Genomic DNA, 22,912 nt, shown 5'->3' on the forward strand with positions numbered 1-22,912 from the left:
AGGTCACCCCACGTCCGCTGCCTGAGGGCTTTGGTTTCTATATGACTCCTGAGCTGCTGAGCCGGGGCTAATCCTCCCTTCCGCCGCTACGCATATGGGTCTTTTTCCGCTCTCCTGCCATTCCACGGTCTGTCCCTTCCGACATCCGTGACATTCATTTTACAGGGTGACCCATAGAAACTTTTTTCCCAGATATTCGTATCATCCCACTGTGCCCACCACCTAAACAGCACAACCTTCTCGTCCACAGATCCTGTTACCACTCACAGAAACCATCCACATCAGGCATCTTTTCCTGTCACAGAAGCCACTGCATCACCTGCACATATCTATCTAGTTACACACGTACACATGGGCTCTTGGCCATTTCAGAATCACCCAGAGAACACGAGTAATCTCATTTCTCTTCCATTTTCTTACTGCTCTGTCTAATAGTGGGTTGTGGGGGAGTCAGAGCCTATCCCAGTTAGCAACAGGCACAAGGCAGTGGACACCCTGGGTAGGACCCCAGTCCATCGCAGGGCAGACACACAGCCATGCACACTCACATCAGGGTCAGTTTTTTCAGAAGCCAATTTACCTACCAGAAAGTCTTTGGACTGTGGGAGGGGCACACGCAAACTCCACACAGACAGTACCCCAGGTACAGAATTGAACCCAGGAGCCCAACGGTGCAAGGCACCAATGCTAACCACTGTACCACTGGCCTGATTTCTCTTATTTCCTATTAGTCTTGCAGGAAATACCTCACCATTTACATTGGCGAGACAGGAAGAAGACTGGCTGACTGTTTCAGACTGTTTCATGCCATACTGCTGGTGTAGCGGAGCTAGTGTGGTGACGTCAGCGCCCTCACTGCACGTAGCAGGGTCCTCAGCTGCCTGGGCTGAGGGAGGTCTCCTTTAGCTCACGCGGTTGGTGCCCTGTTGCGTTACGCCGGAGACCCGGGTTCACGCCTCTGGTGTGGATCACACTGTGGATCAATGATCTGTCTAAGCCAGCAGTTCCCCCTCTCTCAGTCCAAAACACCTTCAAGCCTGGTTAGAAGCGTCACCAATGATGCTGTTATTTAAAGAATGAAACCAAGTGTTTAGCTGAGAGTTCAGGTGGAGCACACATCATTTCCTTCAAGGCCTTGTCCTCCTACACCTGCAAAAGCACTCACCTACCTCTGTACTCCCATACCAAGTGCAATAAGTGCAATACGTTTTCAGATTTGCTATGAAGAATCCAGTGTGTAAAGATCCTTTTGTCACATCAAACAATTCAGTTTAGAACAGTCAGACTCAGGGAAACTTAGTGTCTCTCTGTCGTGATGATTGGTCATATCTCCTTGTTTTATGACATTTGTGATCAGGCCACTTATCATGTGGTTCCTTGTGCGGTGTTGTAATTCATGAATGTGTAATATATCAACACAATACAAAGTGTGGCAAAGTGGAACAGCTACAGAACATTGCCCAATAAAGGAAAGGAGTCTACAGATATGTTGCAATGAACTGAGCTGTGATGGAGGTGCAGGACAGCGGTGGGAGACAGTGCAGTCCTGAAGTGTGGCCACCAGGGAGCATCAAAGGAGAATTAGTGGTTCTAGATGTCTGGGGTGAAAGCATGGTTAGTCAACAGGACACGAGAAGAGGGTGAGAGGAGAGACGAGACACTGGGCGCAGGAGGCTGTAAGGCAATGAAGAGAGCGATAAGGAACATGAGCTGGACACAAGCCGGGATCGGAAGCCATTGAGAAGCTCAAGGAGGAGTTGCAAGAAACCAGAAAAGCAGAAAGAATGTAAGAAGTTTGCATTTTTTTGCAGTTTTGTGTCCTTGATTTCCAGTATAGAATTGAAATCAAGGGATCTTGTTAAAATTGTATAATACACCAGTAAGGCTTGATTTATGATATTGTACAATTGTGGCCGCCACATGATAGAAAGGGTATTGCAGCTCTGAAATCTGTTGAGAGAAGAGCAACATACATTCTGGGTCTTAAAGGAGTGTGCCACACTGACAGGCTGGAGGAATAGAACCTTTTCAGTTCGGAGCAAAAGGAGACTACAAGCGAACCAATACAGGTGTAGCCTGTTGCACCTTGGATCCCCTGTGGCCCTGTACTAGAAGTAGAGGTTAGAAAATGGTTGGATGGAATTAATAATTACTTGCATTTATATAAAACTTTTCACCCCTAAGGATCCCTAAGCTCCGTACATCAAGGAGGGGATCCATATCATCCACCTTCGGTTACTCCTGCCTTCCTGTGGCGTCTCTCGGTCCCAGGCCCCAGGCCCACGGTTGCCCAGGGAAACCAGATCACTCTCAGGAGGGCTCATTGTTTGTTTCCATGGCTGTGACTGGGCCTCCTTAAGCACTAATCAGAACACCAGTTAAGCTGTTACAGTATCTCTTTTCCCATTATTCTCCAGACGTGCCTCTCCAGCGGCGTTTCGTCATTACTATTCACCAGCAGTACTGCCAAAACCACCCTTTTGTTTCTCTCGGCAGACTTTTCAGCGGCTTTTTCCTGAGCTATCCACTTTTCCCCAAAACCCCAGATGTTTCTCCAGCTGTCTCACTCTCACGGTGAATCTGGCTTCACTGCCCTCACTCCGCTGCCAAAGTGTTTTTTTCCTGCCGCACTCCACTCCCGCCTAGAACCTCCGACCTATTTCTTGCCTCTCGCTGTCCACCAGGCACCACTCCTGAGCAGCTTTCTGCACTCGGATATCCAGAGCTCGTCTCGGACTGTCTCTGCCCTGCTGCTGGAGCACTCCAAGCAGTCCTTCCCAGCGCTCAATGCGGACTTCCTTCGCTCCACCTGCTGTTCCCACCTGGCATCCGGGGCTCAACTCAGACTGTCTCTGCCCTGCCACTCAAGTAAGCCTTCACTGCAAGCAGTCCTTCCCGGCGCTCACTGCATCTGCAGATCTCACCTCTGGCTAACGTTGGCCTAACCAACTTCCAGAGCACCGCTCACCCTGTTTTTTCTCGTTTGTTTCTTTCCAGGGCTGCCTTCCAGTGGAGCCTTTCCTGATTCACAGATTCCAGGAGTCCCCTGCCCTGGGCTCCGTCTGGAAGCTCTGTCCATGACTGTGCTGGCCAGGGAGCTCTCAGGCTGTCGCGAGACCCCCGTTTTGGTCCTGGTCTCAGCGGTTGACACTCCCAGCTCGGTCTTAAACTGCGGAGCCTGTACGGTGCGCTGGCCTGGTCTGGGGGGCCTCACTCGGACCGTCCTGGCAAGAGTGTCCCGCCCGGCCTCCTGGGCAGACCTTTCCACCCTGAACTGCACCCTGGGGCTCAGCCCAGTTCTAGTCTGGGGGGCTCTTCCGCCTTCGTTTCTTTTTTTTCATTTTTTCTCTTCACTCCAGAGCCCCCTACCAGCTGGATTGCTGGCTTCTGGTTCTCCTGAGCTGCGTCTGGGAATCTCTGCCTGCGGCTGCGCTGTCCGGAGGATCCCAGTATTTAAGATGGGTCAGAAGTGCTTCAGTCTGCCGGTTTAACCGGGCAATCTAGCATGCAGGTCGGGGCAGTCTCCTTTTCCCTGGGTTGCCCAGCCCAGACCAGCGTAGCGATCCGCTCAGAAGCCAATAGAGTGACACCTGGTGGCCCAAGCTCCCTCAGTTCGGTCGGTGGACTTTGGCGGACAGGTTTGCTTAAGGTTGGAGCTGTGCTGTGTCACCCTCCATTCTCCTCCCAAGATGCAGTGAGCTGGCCTCTCCCTGGACTGTTGTGATCTAGGCTTTTTTTCCCTTGCTGTCAGCCAGAACTTATTTATTTATCACCTTTTTCCCTTTGGTTTTTCCCTCGGTTGTTCCGGAGTGCTCTATCCCCTTACATTCAGGTCTCTACGGACTTCTCTGTGACTCTCCTATTCCTTGCGCTGGGATTCTGATCAATGACACCACTTAAGTGCAACTCCCAATCTTTTACCCTATCGTAGAGTAGAAAATGTCATTAATAAATAAATATACAAGTTATTACAAAATGCCGTTCACTGGATCTTCATCACCACAGAAATGGCACGTGTCAGAGGAAAGGAAAGAACACGCAGCAGAACTTATTGTAGTCAGAGCTGTGGAGTTCTGCTTTTAAATGCAATTTGGTCATGCTTTTGTCACAGCTGAGCCAACAATTCCATGGGGACTATGAAGATTCTGGCCTGCAAATAACACAACATTCGCTGCTGCTGATCAAGTTCACTTGATCCTTATGGGTGTGATTTCCATATTAGTCAGTGACACTCATGCTAAAATATGTTAAGTCTTTTATGTCATCACTTCTACTGTGACTGAATCAGCTTTCTGTAAGTCAGAGGTCATTCCTGGGTCAGAAGGCATTAAAACTGCACAGGAAACCAAACTGAAGTGCAAAACAAATGTCCGTGACTCGGTACTTTTTATAAAAGAAAAGGAAAACAAAAAGTATTCATAAACTGTACAGAAAATTCTCTACTGGGAGTTTTGAAACAACACGCAGAAAAGGATAGGCTAAGCCTACAACCAGAACTACACAAAGACTGAAAGTAAACCAGAATACCAGGTTAAAAACCCTACACTGAAAATGTTATTTGCTAATTTGTTAAGAGGGATGATCATTGGTTGTTAAACTTCAGTAACTGTTAAGCTTCAGGTGTGTCTGAGTAAAATCAATGTACGACTGTTCATCCGAACTGAGAAACTCATTTACAGTAGAGGATGACAGTGTCTGTAAAAGCTATAAGTAGCTGATTAATGATGATGTTGCTGTGTGTGGTTTTGAGAGTCAAAGACCTGATGATTCTGAGAAAGATGTATCAAAGGAACTGCTGTCATTTTTTTGTCTATCTTTGTAGAAATGTGCACAGCAAGGAGGATGATAGGATGCAGACAAACTGTATTCTTTCGTGAACTGTCAGCAAAGTAGTTAGCATTGTTTTCTTTCTTGAGGCTATCTGAACAGTATTAAACATGACAGAGACTCTCTCTTTCTTCCTTGTTTCCTCTTTGTGCTTTGGCTGATACCTCCCTGCAGCTGAAGTATTGTACTTCTCAGACTGTTTGTTTTTCCCCAGAAGGAGCCCTGCCCTTGTGGAGTCTGTCCGTAAAGTCTTAAATCTGGATTATCTCTCTTTCATTTCTGAGGCTGAATTTAGGCTTTATCTTCTCTACTGCACTGGATCCAGACAGTAAGATCAACAGGAGTTTTATGAGAGTAAAGCCCCACAGCGTGTCTTGGGCTGGTGCACAATACACCCACAACACAAAGAAGGAACTGTGGGCCTGTACCTCTGACAAAGTCCCCTCTCATCTGCAGATCCTCACAGACACCTCTTTCCACTCACCTCCGGCTGACTGGGTGGAACTGTCCATGGCTGCTGTCTCAGTAACGTCCATTGGAACAGTCACAGGCATGGAGGTGGACACTGTTATTGCTGGACAGACAAAGACACATCAGTATTGAGGTCTGATCCGGGATGCAAGTCACAGAACAATTCAGTGACGTTTTGAATCAAGTTTATGATGAAAGGCCTTCCTGAGAGACCAGCATGCTCCCCTTCCCTGACCTCTAAAGCACAGGAAAGTCTGAGTGCTGTTAGCTTCTCAAAATGTGTTTCAACTGCAACTGCAGAGTGAGTTACAAAGTTTACTTGTGAAGAATACTTTGACTGTAATGTTGATGACCAGTTCTGGTGAGCTTTTGTTGATCTACACTTAGGAAGTGTCTGACATGGGTACATAATCAAGGTCAGTTATGCTGCCCTTGGTGGTCCAGTAGCAAACAGATATTTAATTTAAGCACATGAGTCAATCAAGAACATTTAAAATATATTGTCCCCATTCACACAGAACAACGTTGAGTGTATAAGTACGTAGAGACAATCTGACTGGACCAAATTGAGACATGGACAGTTGTATTCCTCTGGGGTTAGAACCCATGAGCCCCTTGGACTGGAGCCTGGACTCCCAACTGCTGTCCCATACTTAGAATGAGGCATGACATCACAACATGTGTACTTCCTGCGAACAGTGTTGTGAAAACTGTGGTTTAAAGACAGGCTGTGGTTGAGCAGACTAGCAGAATGACTACTGAATGCTTGAGGTTTGACAGTAGAAACCATCGCACAAGAAAATAAGCATCTGAAAATAAACGATAACTAAAATTCTCTCTTTAATGCTTTTTAAACTTTTACACTTATACTCTAAAAGTGGTTCTGTAAACCACTTTTAGATGCTTCTTCTAAAGCTGTTATATAAAATAAGGTCGATCATTACGATCTTTTTAAAATAATAATAAAATAAATAATGCATGGATAAAAAACACTGCATTGTTACAATCCTGAAATAAATTACCAACATTTTCTCCTCTCCAATGGAACAAAAAGTTTATTCAGATAAACTCTGCATTTTCCACAGATGTGTTTGTGCATTCAACCATTTAAAAAAGTATTTTCATTGTCTTAATCATCTGAGAGGTTTCTGTAACTGTAAGGAATTATTATTAGAGCATTTGAAATAAATACTTCTGAAACCGTTCTGCACTGTTTGCAAGAATGCTTTTAATTTTTCATGAAAAACTGATGTGTCTCACTTTACAAAAACAAACCTTGTACATATATTTTAGATATTTTTTATACACAAGTTGAGCTACTGTACATTGACCCAGTGGCTAATTCTCTCCTAACACAGGCATTTAACAGACAGATGGTTGATGCTAATAGTGGCTTTCTATGGCATGATGGTCCACTGTGGTCACACACTTGGCTTTATTTGCACAATATTAGAAAGCCATTTATCCCTGCTGAGGCTGCAGCTAACTAAAACCTATCCTGGACGCACAGGGCACACGGTGAGACTATTTCTTGATTAGGGTGTCATTGCAACCTTGGTGCATACACACAAGCCCGCAGGCATTTAGTCTCAGTGATTAATTGGGGGGGAGAGAGGAAAAAGGAGCATCGAGTGAAAACCATTGTGAGCACAAAGAAAACATGCAAACTCCACGTAGAAGGATTCACATTGATTTCCAACATATTGTATCTGGGTGTTGGTCTGGGTGCTGATCAACTCATGCTGCAGTTCATTCAAGTGTAGAAGCTGCTTTCAGAGTTTTATGTCCGAGAGAAAAAAGTCATTAACCTTTAATGTAAAAAAGATCGAAAGGGTTTTGACATAGCTCCCTTTTCTTTCATTCTGAAGATTGCTGTTTTATCAGCACAAGTATATGTGGAAGCATTGAAAACCATTGATGTGGGGTTAAATATGCAAGATGGTTTTCCTGCCCTTATTACCGCTGTGACTGTGCTTTGCTTAAGAATCTCAATGATTTTCAGCGTTACTTGGTTACAGGTATTCGAGATTTCTATAGTTATGAGCTTTCTTCCAAGAAATTGAAATCTCAATTCCTAACACTGCACACTGCAGCTAACATATTCTGCTGCGCTGCCATCCGTATATTAAAACACAGAACTTCAGGTCAGACGGAGCGGAGAGTCTTGCTGATGTCCAATTTAAGTTTCTTGCTTTTACAATCTCCACCAGATGGTATAAGCTGGTAATGGCTGGTGTTTGAGGCTGCTGACCGGCCAGCTGTGCTTCAGTACTTCAGCCGGGACCCTGTCACCGCAGCCCGGTCAATCACGGATCTTCCTCTTGTGGAACAAACAACATGTTAACAAACAACAGGCAGACACAATCTTGTGCTTGAAGGAATGTCCTACGCTGACAGGCTAAATGAAAACAGATAACAAGAGGCAGATCTTTCCTCAGAGGGATGTGGGAGTGTGGAACAAGCTGCCCAGCCATGATGTTGAAGCCAATTCTCTGGCTTCTTTATAGAACTGTCTGGGTGAGATCCTTGGATTAATCAGCTACTGAAAAACCAAACTAACGAGATGGGCCGCATGGCCTCTCATTTGCAACTTTAAGCTTTTTATAGCCTTAAATATGGACATATCTTTGCAGTTTTACTTGCATCCCAGAATACCACACTGTTCTTTCCCTTTGTCTTTGTTTTAATGTGGTTGCCATTATTAGACGAGTAATCGACTGTAACAAGTAAAGAACCTATAACATATACGGGATATAAATAAGCTTAGAATTTCCATGGCTAAAATTTAGACGGGAGATTAATCATCGTATCTCAGTGCACTTCATCTTGGGTTTTAATTTTATGTCCTACAGTCTGTTTCACCTGCATCCTGCACCAAGATGGTCATCATCTCTTTAGGATATGGATTCAAACACATCCCAGTACAGACTATTGTTTCCTGTGAAAGTCACAGGCTAGTAATGTGTGCGGCCACTGTACACTTTAGAGAATGAACCCAGTCTGAGGGGCAGCAGTAGTGTCTGGGATTTCAAAGTGAGATCACTGTACTCACCTCTAAGCAAGTGCGTACTCAGCTCAGAGGGCTGGCTGCCAGAGAGTAGACCCCACAGGACTCTGGTGTGGACAGAGGCCCAGGGAGCTGTGCTGTGGAGTAGACCTGCTGGTTCTCCTGCTCCTGAAGGTAATAAACACTGAACACATTGAGCCTGGGAACTCCTGCACCAATCTCCTCGTAACAAACTCCTGGCGCAACATCTTCAGCCTGCGTCAGAAGAGGATACCGTTAACTTACAGTAACAGACCAGACCCTAGACAGGCCAAACTTGGGCCTTAGGCCAAACTTGGAACAGACATTTCTAGATTTAGAGAAACAAAGGACAACTGCAGTCCACAGTCATTCTTACGCATTTTAGGTTCGTAGTTGTGAGCAGCTAACATTCTTCCTCCTATATGGTTTATTAGTCTACACCTGTGTCCTCCTTTCACTTTATTTTAGGGGTTATTTCTATCTTTTGATCAACACTACCAACGGTGTTGACAACATTATGGCAGTTTCCATAGAAACAGAGGTGTCTCTTCCTGCTTTTACAACCGCTCACTCCAGAATGAGCTGTGCACAGGATGTAGCCACTCAGCTCGAGGGAAAGCAGGGGCGCTGCCCTGTCACATCAGGCTATAAGGCAATACATGCCCAGCGCTGCGTAAGACACATGGAGAGGAGATTCAGTTTACCTGTTCTGTGCCTGTAGGTCCGTTCCCAACAGTGGGTTTCTTATCTAGTGCAAAACAAAGTTGGTGGTTAATGTTTAAAAGCAAAGTTTTAAATAATGTAGCTTGGTTTCAATAAATGAATTTGCGGCTGGGATATAAATGCTTGTACTGCAGATTCAATAATAAAAATACACAAGAGGCGGAATTACTAGAGCTGTTTTGCATTAGTACATGCAGCTGGGCTATGTCTGTGATCCACAGATGACCGGGACCGACAGAACATTTATTCAACAGCAGACAGCAACACTTTTACTCTGGCTGACAATCACTGTGGATTCTAAAAATCTCACCAGAGTCAGCATACCCTGTTAAGTTCTTCTGTAAGTGCAACAGTTATGCTTGGAACTAATATGATGGGTGTTGACTCTTGAAATGTCATATGGATATAAAATTCACCAGACCCTATTTTTCAACTCTGTAATAAACAGCAGGGGAAAGTTTTGTGAGCGGAGTGATAGACTGTCCACACCACAGCCTGTAGCCATTTTTGACATTTTATTTTGTGTCATTTATTTTGTGTTTATTTTGTGTAAAATTCCTCCTCTCACCCAGACTGTCTGAGACTCTTGTGAACAATCATCAGTCAGTGAGGATTAAGGTTTCTGCAGACGCACCAGATTGCACATCGATAGGATATTGACAGCGCTGTTGCCTTTCAGGTCTGTGAGGCATGTGGCTAACCACAAAGCTCTGTAGAGTGCCCATTGCAAATATCCTCTTCAGAAACTACTTCAGCATTTACTGAAATAACAGTGTGTTTGTTAAACTGATTTAACTGCTTAAGGGGCAGTTATGCTGAAATATATAATGTATTAGTAAGACTTTATTTTAGAATATAATTTAGCTGCTACAGTCCAAGGAAAGACACAACAGGGATATTCTTGCTCTAAAGGAACTCAAACTCTTTACTCACAAGGGAATGTGATGCAAAATGCTGACACATACTGGCAAAGTTAATCAAATAATCACAGGGACACATCTGGATAATTAGGAAATGCATTTAGGTCAAAATATACTGTAATGGCAAGTCTGCATTTAATAAGTGTCCCAGTGGAAATAGCTGAACAGGAGGCTGATCATTAACATATTATCATATAACTATCTCATCAAATCTTGAACTGGATTTGTAAATTGCAACAGATGAATGGATGGTAATTTTCAATTCTTTAGTACAAATCGTAATATAAGAATGTCCCCAACCTTGCCCGTGTTGTGGCGTGACTGGCCCTCTCCACTGCAGCCTGTGTTTCAACACACCCGATCCAGTCATCAGCATCAGCAGGTGTCCTGTCTGTCCAGTGACAGCTTCACTGCAGCAGCTCACAGTCACAGAGGAGGGGTCAGTCACAGGCTACTGAGTCTGGAGAGAGCAGCTCTGCTGCAGCTCTGTCCAGCACAGCCCGGCCCTGGGCAGCAGTGCTCTGCTGAGCTTCACTGATGGGCCAGCTGGAGGAGACTTACCCAGGGAGCGTATGGCTCTCCTCTGTGTGAAGAGAATGACAGCTGCCACCAGGAGCCCACAGGCTATCACTGCGAGGACTGCCCCAGTCACGATGTGGGTGTCTACTGAAAAACACACACTGTGCTTATAAATCACATGGTTTGCAAAAATATGATTGCTGTCATGTGTAAACTCTATTCACCTGACTGAGACTCAGCCTTCAAGAATAAGCGGGCTACTTCCAGAGAGGTGACAAAGCTAGGACCTCACTCCTGTGCTAGCAGCTGACAAGAACAGACGGGATCTCTCCAATTTCCTGAGGCCCAGTGGTGAGAGGGCTGGGCTGAAGTACAGTTAGCAATGACTCTGAGACACTGCTAGCGTGAGGGAGAGACAGAGAGAGCAGACTAATGGCTACAGCTGTAGAAAACCCCGATAAGGGGAGAGAGCTATGTGAATGACTGTGGAGTTATGGGAAAAACTGTGTGTTAGGAACAGTGCAGGAATCCCAGAAGCTCCAGAGGTGACTGTGCAAATGAGAGAGGGGAGAGTGAAAGGGCTGGAGGCCTGTTTTGAGAGTGAGAACAGGGCTGCCCAGTGGGAGTTAGAGTTTATGTGAGATTAGTGTGGGCAATAGCGCAGTGTCAATTGTTAGTGAGGTTGCCAGAGAGCAGGGCGCAGTAGAGGAGCCCTCACCCACAGAGATGTTGAAGCGTCGAGTTAAGGAAAGAGCTCTCCTGGCGGTTGTGCTAGTGAAGGAGTTGGCAGCTCCTAGTGAGAGAGCAGAAAAGGTACGCCGGAAGCTGTGAGCGCAAAGCCAGAACACGAGAGAGACTGTGTGGGTTTAAGGCGAGAGTGTATTGGAGTCTGAGTGTGAATGTGAGGCGGTGGAGGCTCAGCTGTGTAACGAGGGTGTGAGACGTCAGGGAGAGCTGGAGGTGGAACTGCACGTCTGTGGCTTGACTGGTGCAGGGTTAAAACCAGTAGTCATTGTAGAGTGACAGTGTCATTGATCTGCAGGGAAGGTCGGGAAGAGAAGCAGCCCCGGTCATTGCCATGTCGACCTGCTGTTAAGGCGAAGGCAGTAGAGCAGGTCCAGCCAAAGTGGATCGAACCAGTCGAGGGCTTTCCTCCGCTACTCCCACAGGGCAAGAGTTGTGGGAGAAATTGTCGAGCTTGGGCTCTGTGCTGCGAGGGACCTGAGGAATGATCTTGGAGGAGATCATATACAGTAGGACAGTGCTGTAGATGATTCCCAAATGTGCGTGCCACCTGTCCCGGTCGCTCTAACATGTTCATCATCACTCTTGGAGGAGAGTGCATGTAAAGGAGAAAAAGAGAGCGACAAAGTTTCCCAACAGGCTGTGAGGGGTGTGTCTGGAGTGATGGATGCACCTGCTCGTGCCCACAGTGGCATCACAATAGGATTCAATTCCTGGGGTGCTGTCTGTGTGGAATTTGTGTGGAAGTTGGAAAATGCTTTTAAAAGCTCAAGGTTTGCTTTACATGGTAACACGCACTCCACAGTAAGTGATGTGCTTTTACAATTCTGGTCTCCCAGTTTCTTGTTAATTTAAAAAAGTAATCGCTTACACAAGTAACATGTAACTGTAATGGGTAGCTTTGTAAAAGTAACTTTTCCCAGTGCTAGTCTCCTCTCATTCAGGCTGTCTTCTCTCTTCTCCTACCTTTCAAGAGGAGAATAGCACAAATTGCTCATTAATTATATTTTTATCAACCTTTGTTGCCAAGCTAGATACTGAATAAGAACAAAGGCATATTGATATGGGTAGAAATGGAAGCAAAAGGGCAGAGAGGCAGAAATGTTATATTTGAAAAGCCACTCGGTTAAAAACATATCACCACAGTGGCTGGGCTGACCTGGACTACATTTCCTGTTGTTCAGATGTGGCATACAAACCCTCAGCTTTAGCATGTGTCAATACTTGTGTGTTTCTGACCACCAAATCTCTTTCTTAGAAACACAGAAATAAATGTAGTGCGGCAATAAAAGATGAGGCTGACTTATCTTCCACAAGAGGTTGAAGTCTTACCCAATAAAAGAAGGACTCTACTTGGATATTTTTTGTTTATTGAAAGAAGGGGGAAAGCACAGACAGTGGGAGTTTAACTGAATTGATACTCAGTTTCCAGTTTGAAAATGACTGCAGAAACAACCAGCCCTCAGCATGATAATCATTCCAATTTGTTTCAGGTAGGAAAGTATTCTTAAAGTTGTATTACTGTCAGGTTGATACGATGGTTTACTAGTTTAATACATATATTAGGGAATCAAATCAAGAGTCATTATCTTTTGTGATGTGTCATAGCAGTGCAAGACTATTCCATACATTCATTGTTTTATCCAACAGGGAAGCCTAATCCTGTCCCAACAGGCAAAAGGAAGGACACACCCTGAATGGGACACCAGTCCATCATAGGACACACACAGACACAAACATGCACACACTCACACCAGGGCCAAATTTCCCAGAAGCCATTTAACTACCAACGTCTTTAGACTGCGGGAAGAAGCTGGAGCACCCGGAGGAAACACCCACGAACAAAGGGAGAACATACAAACTCCACACAGATAGCACCCCAGGATTTGAACCCAGGGCCCCAGCCAAGCAAGGCAGGAATTCTAACCACTTCCGTGCCCCCAATACTTATTGTATACAAAATAAAACATGTCTCTGTCAGAACTTAATGGGAATAAAACTAAACTAAAAACTCACCTTTGCGGTCTTCTTTCAGGCTGGTTGTGTGGTCTGGTGGTGATGTACTAAGGGACTCGTTTCCTTTGCCTTAAAAATGATGAGAAATAAGTTTGGTGTGACCTTTTAACATGTTTTGTACAATCATTTACAAACTGAAACCAAGTTGACAAAACTGAAAGTACATGTCTCAAAAGAAATACTTTTCCAAGAAAATTCTCAGCGCAGTTCACTTGTTTTATGCACAAATTACATTTTAGGACCTTTTTGCAAAACACTGTGTGCATGTCCTCTCATTGAGCACAATTGTCATCAAAGAATCCATGTGGAAAGCACTGTCATTCAAAACAATGATCTCTGATCATCAATCAACAGCACTCAATCCTGCATATGAAAACACAGAAATCCTTAATTGTTCATTGAGATCGGTGCAACTTATTTTATACTATAACATTACTGTACAATTTTCAGCAGTCTGTGACTGATACCTCTATTGTATTTTTAGAGACTATTTGAACTTGATGCAAGTGAAACCCCAGGAGAATTCATCTCCAATGATGAGGCTGGGTTCATCCCGACAAAGTGGAGGAGAGGCGGAAGAAATATGATTGGCCAGCAGGCCTTTGTGCAGGTTCCTGGCCAGCGCAGGGGAAACAGTCCACTGTGTGCAGCAATCAGTCCGCATGGGGGGCTCCACCGTCATGCCACCCCAGTTCCCTACAACACTGCCCATCTAATCCCTTTTCTTCACAATCGCTGGAACACTCAAGCGGAGCGGTGGCTCTGTGGCTAAGGATCTGTGCTTGTGGTTAGAAGGTTGCTGGTTCAAATCCCACAGCCTGCAGAAGACTCTGTTGGGCCCATGAGCAAGGCCCTTAACCCCAACTGCTCCAGGGGTGCTGTACAATGGCTGACCCTGCACTCTGACCCCAGGCTCTCTCCCTGTCTGTGTGTCTCATGGAGAGCAAGCTAGGGTATGTGAAAAGACAAATTCTTAATGCAAGAAATTGTATAGGGTTAATAAAGTGATGTTATTATTATACCCCAACAGCCAGGTAAGCCAGAGCAGCTCGTGTACATTGTAATCAATGTCAGCCTCAACTGAGCTGTTCTAGTCTGCAACTGGTTTCTTGATAACCCCCAGTTTTCCCCCATATTCCCCATTCCTAAAGCCCATAGAGGAATTTTTCTCGGCATGGAGGTGGAAGGTATATGACTGAAATCCCTATGAGCGAGAATATCTTCTACAGGCCATGTGGCTTGTGAGGACATGGCTGAAGAGTCCTGCCAGCGCTGGATGAGAATGACCAGGCATGGATGAGCCATATCAGGACTCACTTCACCTACTGCCTGGCAAGTTAACAAAAACCTCTGGCCTAACCCAGGTCAGAGGCAGGAGGCTGGGACAGCATAAACTTTCTTTTTGTTTGTTTCTGTATAATTCTTACAGCAAAGATTGCCATACAAGTAGTGTTGTGTACTGTACAGAACTGGTGCAGCTTGTGCTGCCTTTGTTTGTTTGTGAATGTCATCTGTTTCTGTGTGTTTTGTATATAATATGGTTTACACATTACAGTAGTATACTGTTGCCTCTACAGATTTTGTACTTGCAATACTGTAAAAGCTAATTTTGTCTTTTTTTAAACTAGTTTAGGAAGTACTCTGTAGGGTCTATTTATTTATGGGGTGTGTTTGCCTCTTGTATAAAATACAAAAAAATATTCATTTTGTGTGAGACTTCTTTGATTTGCCCAGCTGGGTGTGGGTTTTGCCTTTTGCGTTTATAGTTTTGAGTACATGGAGTACAATTTCAGATAATGTAAATGATTCTGAAAAACTGTAAAAAGTGGGTTTCATGAAAGCGTTGTCTTCTGAAAAAAAAATCATTGAGCAGCAAACAAAATTTATTCAACATGTTTTGGACATGAATTAGATTCCAATATCTGATTAAGTTTGCATAAACTGAAGAATTTAAAGCAAAGAGGAACAGGAAATAGTCAGATGTGTCAGACAGACCTGTGGTGCTGCTGACTGTGTCCTGGCTGGAGCTGGCTGTCAGCGCTGTGGCAGTGACCTCCTGTGTCACAGTCCCTGGAGCTGAGGGGGTCACTGTGGGGACTGTAGGAGCTGAGGAGACAGACGGAGGCATCAGAGTGGGAGTCCAGACCAGGGTTTCCCCATCCCCAACAATACTTAGTTCATTCAAGCCTTCAATTATCTAAAGCTGCATGTTTGGAACATTTGCAAGAATTTTTTTTTTGCTAACTCAGAAGCTTAGAATTTTGTTACTAGTGAAATACAACAGTTAAAAGGTAACTGTCACCATGTCTGAGAGTTGAAATCAGCTCAAAGTAAGATTTTAATTAAATCAATTAAGGGTTCTATTGTGTAACAGAGCTTTCAAGGGGATGGGTGGCCTATATAACCAGGACTGGGAACCTGGGATATTTTGGTCTTTTCTTTGCAGTTTGTGCTGATATTTAAATTCTATCATCGTTTCATTCTGATACATTCAAGTTCTAATTAAAATATTTACTTAAACATGCATACCTCATTTGTAATTCAACAACAAGGAGAATTTCCTGGAAGGCAAGTTACTGTTGTGTGTGTCCTGCTGGACTGTGCTCAGGGTCCTGCAGTTTCTGATTAATGACCCACTAGCAAGGAAATGAGCAAGATAAGCCAAAAGGCCTCCCCACCTATTCATAACCTTTATTTAGACCTTGAGTTCATTTGCAGTGTGCCCTTTTATGTGCTTTCAGATCAGTTGTAAACTGTGTAAAATCATCTTGACTTTTCTAATGCAGTGTTAACTCCTGAAAGCAAAAGACATTGAAGCACATTTGTGAAAATGTGGAAAAGTGCTTAAATCTTGTCCTGTGACTGTGGTCTCCAGCTGAGCTCTCTTCACTAGGAGTCAACAGTACAGTAAGAACCCTATTGTGTGTTTATTACATGACAGAAATACAACAACTGACTTTACAAATAAAGAAATCGCTTGAGACTGCACATGATGACTTGCCTTTCCTGACTCTCAGATGTATTTTTGAGAGTCTGTCAGTCCCCCATTGCTCCAGTCCACAGTAATACACCCCAGTGTCCTGCAGGGTCAGTCTGCTCATGGTCACAGTGAAGGTCCTGAATGAGATGTGGTCATAGAGAGAGAATCTCCCCACAGTGACCACAGTGTCTATCTTGCCAGTTTTAATGAGAACATCCTTATTCCCACAGGGATGCCGACACCAGTACTTCTTCTTGTACTGATACCCATCTGGATAGCGGCACTGAATCTCCTCACTTCCTCCTTCAGATCCACTCACTCTCCTCTCTGCTGACATCACACAGCCTAGAACTTGACAAGGAAAATATAATCGGTCAGGTCCTCTTGTCACAGAAGAACACATTCATTTTGATCAACGCAAAAAGCAATACCAGTCATTTGTGCCTTTTCCTCATAATAACATAAAATACATCCATCTCGATTCCAAATATAGAACAACAAATGCTGAATTCGTAAATATACCCAGAGTTCAGAACAGAAACGTTGTGGGACAGTGTACTGTTGCACAGTTTTTAAGAAAGCGTGTAAAGAGGCTACAGATCCCATGGAATCTATTTCCTGTTCTCTTTCACAGCCTGTATGGAATGATCTCTCTCTGTCTGATCCATCTCTGTGAGATTTCTTTTAAAGGGTTGCACATAGTTCACTGATGTCTAGTCAAGTAGGTAATAAGCCATTAACTTTTCAGCAATCTATCATTTTATAACTTACATTTTAGATAAATTATAAATTAAATACTTAAATCCTTTAACTTTTTGGGTTTCTTTTTGTCCTGTCATAATCCATTTCTAAACGGTACCCACTAAAAGATAAAGGAGAAGGTAGAATGCTCTCGTGTGTTGAGTGTTTCCTACATGTTGGCAGAGTTATACATCATTACTGAACAAATAAGCACTGCAGGCAGAGGAAAGCTCATCTTACTGCTGCCAGTAATTTACTGTTTTCAAGACTGTTTCAGAGTTAAGCTATTGTTGGCCTTTCTTCGTTAGTTCTATTATTTCTCTTTAAATCTTTATTGGACAGTTGAGTCATTACATGTGTCCACTGATGCAACAGAGCAATGAGACTCACCTGTGAAGAGAGTGAGTACGTGAAGAGAGGATTTCATGTTCAGCTGTTCAGCATCAGAGTCTCCTCAGGTCTGCTGGGTCAGAGTAGAGCTTCCTTTCAGTTCAAGGCTAGGAAATGACCTCATTCTTCTTTAATAGACTAGACACTGACGTGTCTCACATGGTCTCACTCAGAGAAGCTGGTCAAGGAGCTCACAGCCAGAGCTACTGAACAGGCAGACAGTTGTGCACACAGGCACTGCTTGTCCATATTCTGATTTCTGTTTCCAATGTCATTTCATTTACAATTTGCTAACAATTAGGACCTGGTATCTTTATCTGAAATATCTTTTGTTAAATCAATGTTAAGTTGGTTAATTAGGTTCTGGGTCAATGATTAAGAGTCAAACAGTTGAGGAACATAGGATAAAAAGAGCCAGGAGAAAGTAAAAGAGACAGTGGAGCAGGGGCCCTTGTTACAGTCGTCCTTTAGGAGTAGATTGGAGTATTTAAACTTTTTGAGAGAGCTTGCCATTCGGTTATGTTTAGGAAACTTTGATTTCCTGCATGTCCTTGGTAGCTGTCTGGGGTCGTTCTGGTTGGTCAGAACAGGGTTTTGAGATCTTTGAGACCCTGTTGTAAATAGTGTAACTTGTATGGTGTATGTTTAATGTGTCATGTTGTTTAGTTTCTGTCGTCTCATTATTAATAAATATTTGGTTAACTCAGTGTGCCAGATTTATTGGTCTTTTCACCAAAGCTATGCCAGAAAACAAAGAGCCCAGGTGCTTCTAAATATACCAGCCACTTGGGTATATTCTTGGAAAAATCTTGACAATTTGGGGGTTATGATTAGTTTTATTACTGATTGTCCCACTCAGTCATTTCTGGTTTTCTTCATGCTATTGTACGAAGATGTAATTGAAGTTTTTGCGAAATAGGCGAATGTGTGACACTGCATATGTTTAATCAGCATGTTCAAATCCGAGCGAAAATGTCACAAACCGCACGCAGGCACGCAGACGCCATTGCATTCCCACAAGCACCCACTAATTAACGTCACTCACCTGGTCTATTTAAACTTCCACTGCAACGTATCCTCGCTCACTATTGAAGTTTCCTCAGCCCGAGCTACGTATCTAGTGTGCGATTTACTCTGACTTCTCGTTCATTCCTGTGACCCCCTGGATTTCTGACCTAACGCTTCTGCTCTTCAACCTCGCTCTAGGCTTCCGATTTGGATTACGTTCGCCTTGGAATTCAGTTTTCTCTCTCAGACTCGGTGCACAGGGTCTTTTCCCTACTTTTTTTCCCTCGGAATACGTTATAGAAAAATTCCCTGAAGCGGCTCTTTCTGTTGCTGCTGTGAATTATCCTAATGGAAGCCTGGTCAACAAGTGACCCGTCCTAATCAAGTACTGTACGTAGAGTTTCTGGAACTCGGAGAACAAAAGCGGGATAAGCGAGGTATGCCAAATCAAGTCCCTGTAATGCACTTCAATTTCATTTGGTTTTGGGTCTGTCAGATCCATGTAACTATCAAATGGTAGACACGCCATATTTTCAACTAAAGAAGAAGAGTGAAAGCAATGTACAGTAGAAAAGACTGTTCAGCAATTATACATAATATGCATTGAAATGCTTCTCCCCCCCCCCCATTTCTCCTGTATATTATTAAATGGGGGTATTTGTTGTCATGCCCCACACTCTCCCTCGCAAACACCGTTACATTCCCAAACCCGCAGTTTCACAATCTCATTCCTAATTGAACCTTTGACATTCCCCCATGCAGCAGATTCCACAAATTCTCACTCCCAGGCCAATTATCCAACCATGTCCCTCTCCCTTCAGTATTTAAAGTTCCCTCACACCAACCCATGCTCACTATTGACAAGCCTCCTGGTGCGTGTGCGTGTGCGTGTGCGTGTGCGTGTGCGTGTGCGTGTGCGTCTTTTGACCATATGATTTGGATTTTGTGTTTTGGATTGTCTTTCTTGGATTTCCCTGCTCACTGGACTCATTGCTTCTCCAATCGACCAAGCCCCAGGATTCCATGTTTTGGATTGTCCCTGTGCTGCTCCACATTCTGCAGGATTCAAGGTTATGCAGAAGGATCCTCCTATTCTAACTATAGGCTCCCCAACAATTTACCTTAATCTGTAGTTCACTGGGATTGCAGTTGCACTCCCAGTGACAGTGGCAGGAGCAGAGAGGATCTTTTGGAAGCTCTAGTTCTTTAAAACATACCTGAGGTCAACCACGGCACAGGACAGTCTCAGTGGACTGGCCATCATGTGCATCAATCATCCATTGGGTTGATTACTCTCCTATGAAGATGTAATTGATTTTGCCTCCTGAAAATCTAGGTGAATTGAGACATATATATACAGAACATTTTTTTAGAAAACGTTGCCATCTGTTCAGCCTTACTGATCTCACCTCCCTTGTTGAGCGCACTGATTTCTTACTTAATTGCATATTTATTTCTACAATTCCTTTCTATAAAGGTTTCAGTGCAGTAATTTGTAAGTTATGATTTGCTGTAATATGGAAGTAACAGACATTCTATTTATTATGATTTAATGTTCCTGCTTATTACTTTCAATGTTAAAATGTTATCCTTGTAAAATCTGTGTTTCTTGTTCTTCTTTGTAACCTATTTATTATGTGTTCTTCAAAGCTATTTAATACATTTTCTAGTTATATAATTAATTTATTTAATTGTTCTAAGTAGTAAAATTAGGGTGGTGAGGGAGCTGAAAATAATAGTATGTACGGTATGTGTGAATCATGATTTGGAGGGTCTACGTACTAAGATCTTGCCTAGGACCTTCAAAAAGCCAGGGCCAGACATGCTGAACAGGCCTACAAATAGAGAAAAACCTGCCTTCTCCACCAAGCACAATACAACCTACAGTTAAACCTCTCTCTCTTCAAATTGCTATACTACAAAAAGAAAGGAGACCAATCTTCCTATTCCAAAAATGCATCACCAAACCAGGAGAGGCCATTTTTAATCTAGGGATTCTCTGTACAGGATATTAGTTTCCTAAAAACAACCAAGTGCCAAGCTCTCTTAACGAGGTTCTAACACTTCTCAAATCTGGTCATGGAGACTGATCGCAACAAGAACCTTCTGCCTCCACTGTCTCTTGTCCTCTCTCTGGCCCTTCTCTCTTGCCTGTTTATGACTCATTATGATTCATTTACCCAGAACCTGATTAAACAAGGTTAATCAGTGCATCTCACACCTTCTTCCCCTCAACATTCTTGTTTCGAAGTCGCCTTCAACTTCAAATGTTTACACCAGGTGTTAATTATTGTCTCTTGCTTCTTGAGACGCCTCAATAGACACTTCCAATAACTGTAACAATCCCATTAAAAGAACACCGATTTAATAGATGATATTTCAAATAAAGATACCAGTTGCTTGTTGTCATGTAGTTTACAATTTACTGTACTAACACTAGAAACAGACACCACAATATGGATAAGCAAGGTATGCCAAATCAAGTCCCTGTAATGCACTTAGATTTCATTTGGTTTTGGGTCTGTCAGATCCATGTAACTATCAAATGATAGACAAGCCATATTTTCAACTAAAGTAGACTACTGGAGGTGTTTTATTAGACGTTAACTGATTCACTTTTCCCATAATTGTATACATGCTGTGGGGGTCACCTGCTAAAAATCAGCGCTGCCCTGCCAAACAAGAGTGAAAGCAATGTACAGTAGAAAAGACTGTTCAGCAATTATACATAATATGCATTGAAATGCTCCCCCCAACTTTGAAACTGGCAGTTTCTGGTGCAAAATCTACCTTTGTTTTCATTGCTCACTGCATGGAGCTGGTTGAGCTCCTTTGGCAGCTTCTCTGAGTGAGACACTTTGAGAGTGTCTGATAGTGTGAAGTCTATTAAAAGGTCATTTCCTAGTCTGAACTGAAAGGAAACTCTTCTCCGACCCACCAGACTTGAGGAGACTCTGATGCTGAGCAGCTGAACATGAAATCCTCTCTTTGCATTCTCAATCTCTTCTCAGGGGAGTCTCATTGCTCTGTTGCATCAGTAGACAAATAACTTAATTGTTCAATAAAGACTTGTGCATAAGAAACAAATCTATAACTAATAAAGAAAGGCCATTACTTACTTCCGGGTACATTTAGAAATCTGGTATTTGTTTTTGAAAGGCTATTTTAACACTGGGAATCAGGATGGATGTTATTTTGTGTTCTTATGAGAAAACAGCTCAGATGACATGTATTGATTTTTGCTTTGATCAATATTGATCTCGGACAAAAGAACCTGACTGATTTTTAACTTCCTTGTCAAACGCTGTGTGCATTGAGATGCTAGAGATGTGAACGGAATAGTGGGTAGAAGTATAAGGACTGAGACTCATTTGGATAGGGGCAATCAGGGCACAAAGTACTTTTGTTGGGATTCATGTAAGGAAAAGGACGTGCTCATTACAAATGGCAAGATGGACACTGTGGTCACTGTGGGGAGATTCTCTCTCTATGACCATGTCTCATTCAGGACCTTCAGTGTGACCATGAGCAGACTGACCCTGCGGGACACTGGGGTGTATTACTGTGGACTGGAGGAAAGGGGACCTAATAAAAACACAAAAATACATCTGAGGGTCAGGAAAGGTATGGCATTTTTGACAACTGTACAGTAGGTCATTTATTCATTTTTGCGTAATTTTCAAAACCCAGTTATTTTATAGTTAAATGTTTTACTAATACTATTTGTTATTGGAATGCATTACCTTATTCATTATGACTAAAGCATACAGTAGGTCTCTGATTCAATTCCTGGCAGGCCTGGTGCCTTCTGGTGATTTTTCCAAACTGAGTGGTTAATTGTTTTAAAAGAACTAACTGCTTAGACATACAAGAGTTTCCTTAGGTCTTTTACAATTGATGACTCCAAACTTTGACTTCATTAGAGATTCATAAATCACTGGTTAAAAGATCTAAAAGTATGATGTAAATATGTTTTTAATTACCGAAACAGACTAAATTAAAATTGTATACATCAGGAGCTGACAGTGTCTGATGCCTGTGTCTTCTCCCTGTAGCTCTAGAAGGTAGTGCTCTGTGGTAAGTCCCTGAGTCTGATGGCCAGAGAGAAGCTCTTGGAGACACAGCAGTGAAGATGGCAGAGGCCGCAGGCAGCAGGGCTTGAATATAATGGACCTCATCTTCCACTATACCAATGAAGTGCTGAAGGGACTGTCCGGGTCCTGAAGGGCCACTGTGTCCATCCATCTTTCATCCATTTTCTAACCACTGTATCCATACAGTCGCATTTGAGCTGGAGCCAATCCCAGCAAGCAACGAGCACAAGGTAGGATACACCCTGGACAGTGCACAGGGCCATCACACTGTGCACAAGTCCACACAAGCCCATCACAGGGCAGACACACTCACACCAGGGCTAATTGTGCCTGAAGTCAGTTAACCTACCAGTAAGCCTTTGGACTGTGGGAGGAAACCACAGGGCCCTAGTATTGTGAAGCAGCACTGCTAACCATTGCATCATTCTGCTGCCCAGCCACCACAGAACGA

General features: G+C 43.5%; 1 protein-coding gene across 1 annotated transcript; it reads right to left on the reverse strand.

The window, feature by feature from the left end:
* Positions 1-8,368: 8,368 nt before the first annotated feature.
* Positions 8,369-17,396, reverse strand: LOC148830811 (uncharacterized). Its single transcript, XM_088919979.1, has 7 exons — positions 17,360-17,396; positions 16,250-16,579; positions 15,244-15,354; positions 13,249-13,317; positions 10,531-10,632; positions 9,031-9,074; positions 8,369-8,560 (listed from the first exon to the last, which is right to left on the reverse strand). The coding sequence occupies exons 1-7, from the start codon at positions 17,394-17,396 to the stop codon at positions 8,369-8,371; spliced, it is 885 nt and encodes a 294-aa protein (XP_088776105.1).
* Positions 17,397-22,912: the final 5,516 nt, after the last annotated feature.

This window comes from Atractosteus spatula, chromosome 7, assembly GCF_055471065.1.
Source record: "Atractosteus spatula isolate fAtrSpa1 chromosome 7, fAtrSpa1.hap1, whole genome shotgun sequence".
Taxonomy (NCBI): Eukaryota; Metazoa; Chordata; class Actinopteri; order Semionotiformes; family Lepisosteidae; genus Atractosteus; species Atractosteus spatula.

Bases quoted from the DNA above. Each gene is read 5' to 3' on its own strand.
- LOC148830811 (XM_088919979.1), bottom strand. From the start codon at position 17,396: ATGAAATCCTCTCTTCACGTACTCACTCTCTTCACAG. The intron at 9,075-10,530 runs GTAAGTCTCCTC...GTTTTGCACTAG, and splicing joins GAGAGCCATACGCTCCCTGG to ATAAGAAACCCACTGTTGGG. The intron at 8,561-9,030 runs GTAAACTGAATC...CTTCTGACGCAG, and splicing joins GACCTACAGGCACAGAACAG to GCTGAAGATGTTGCGCCAGG.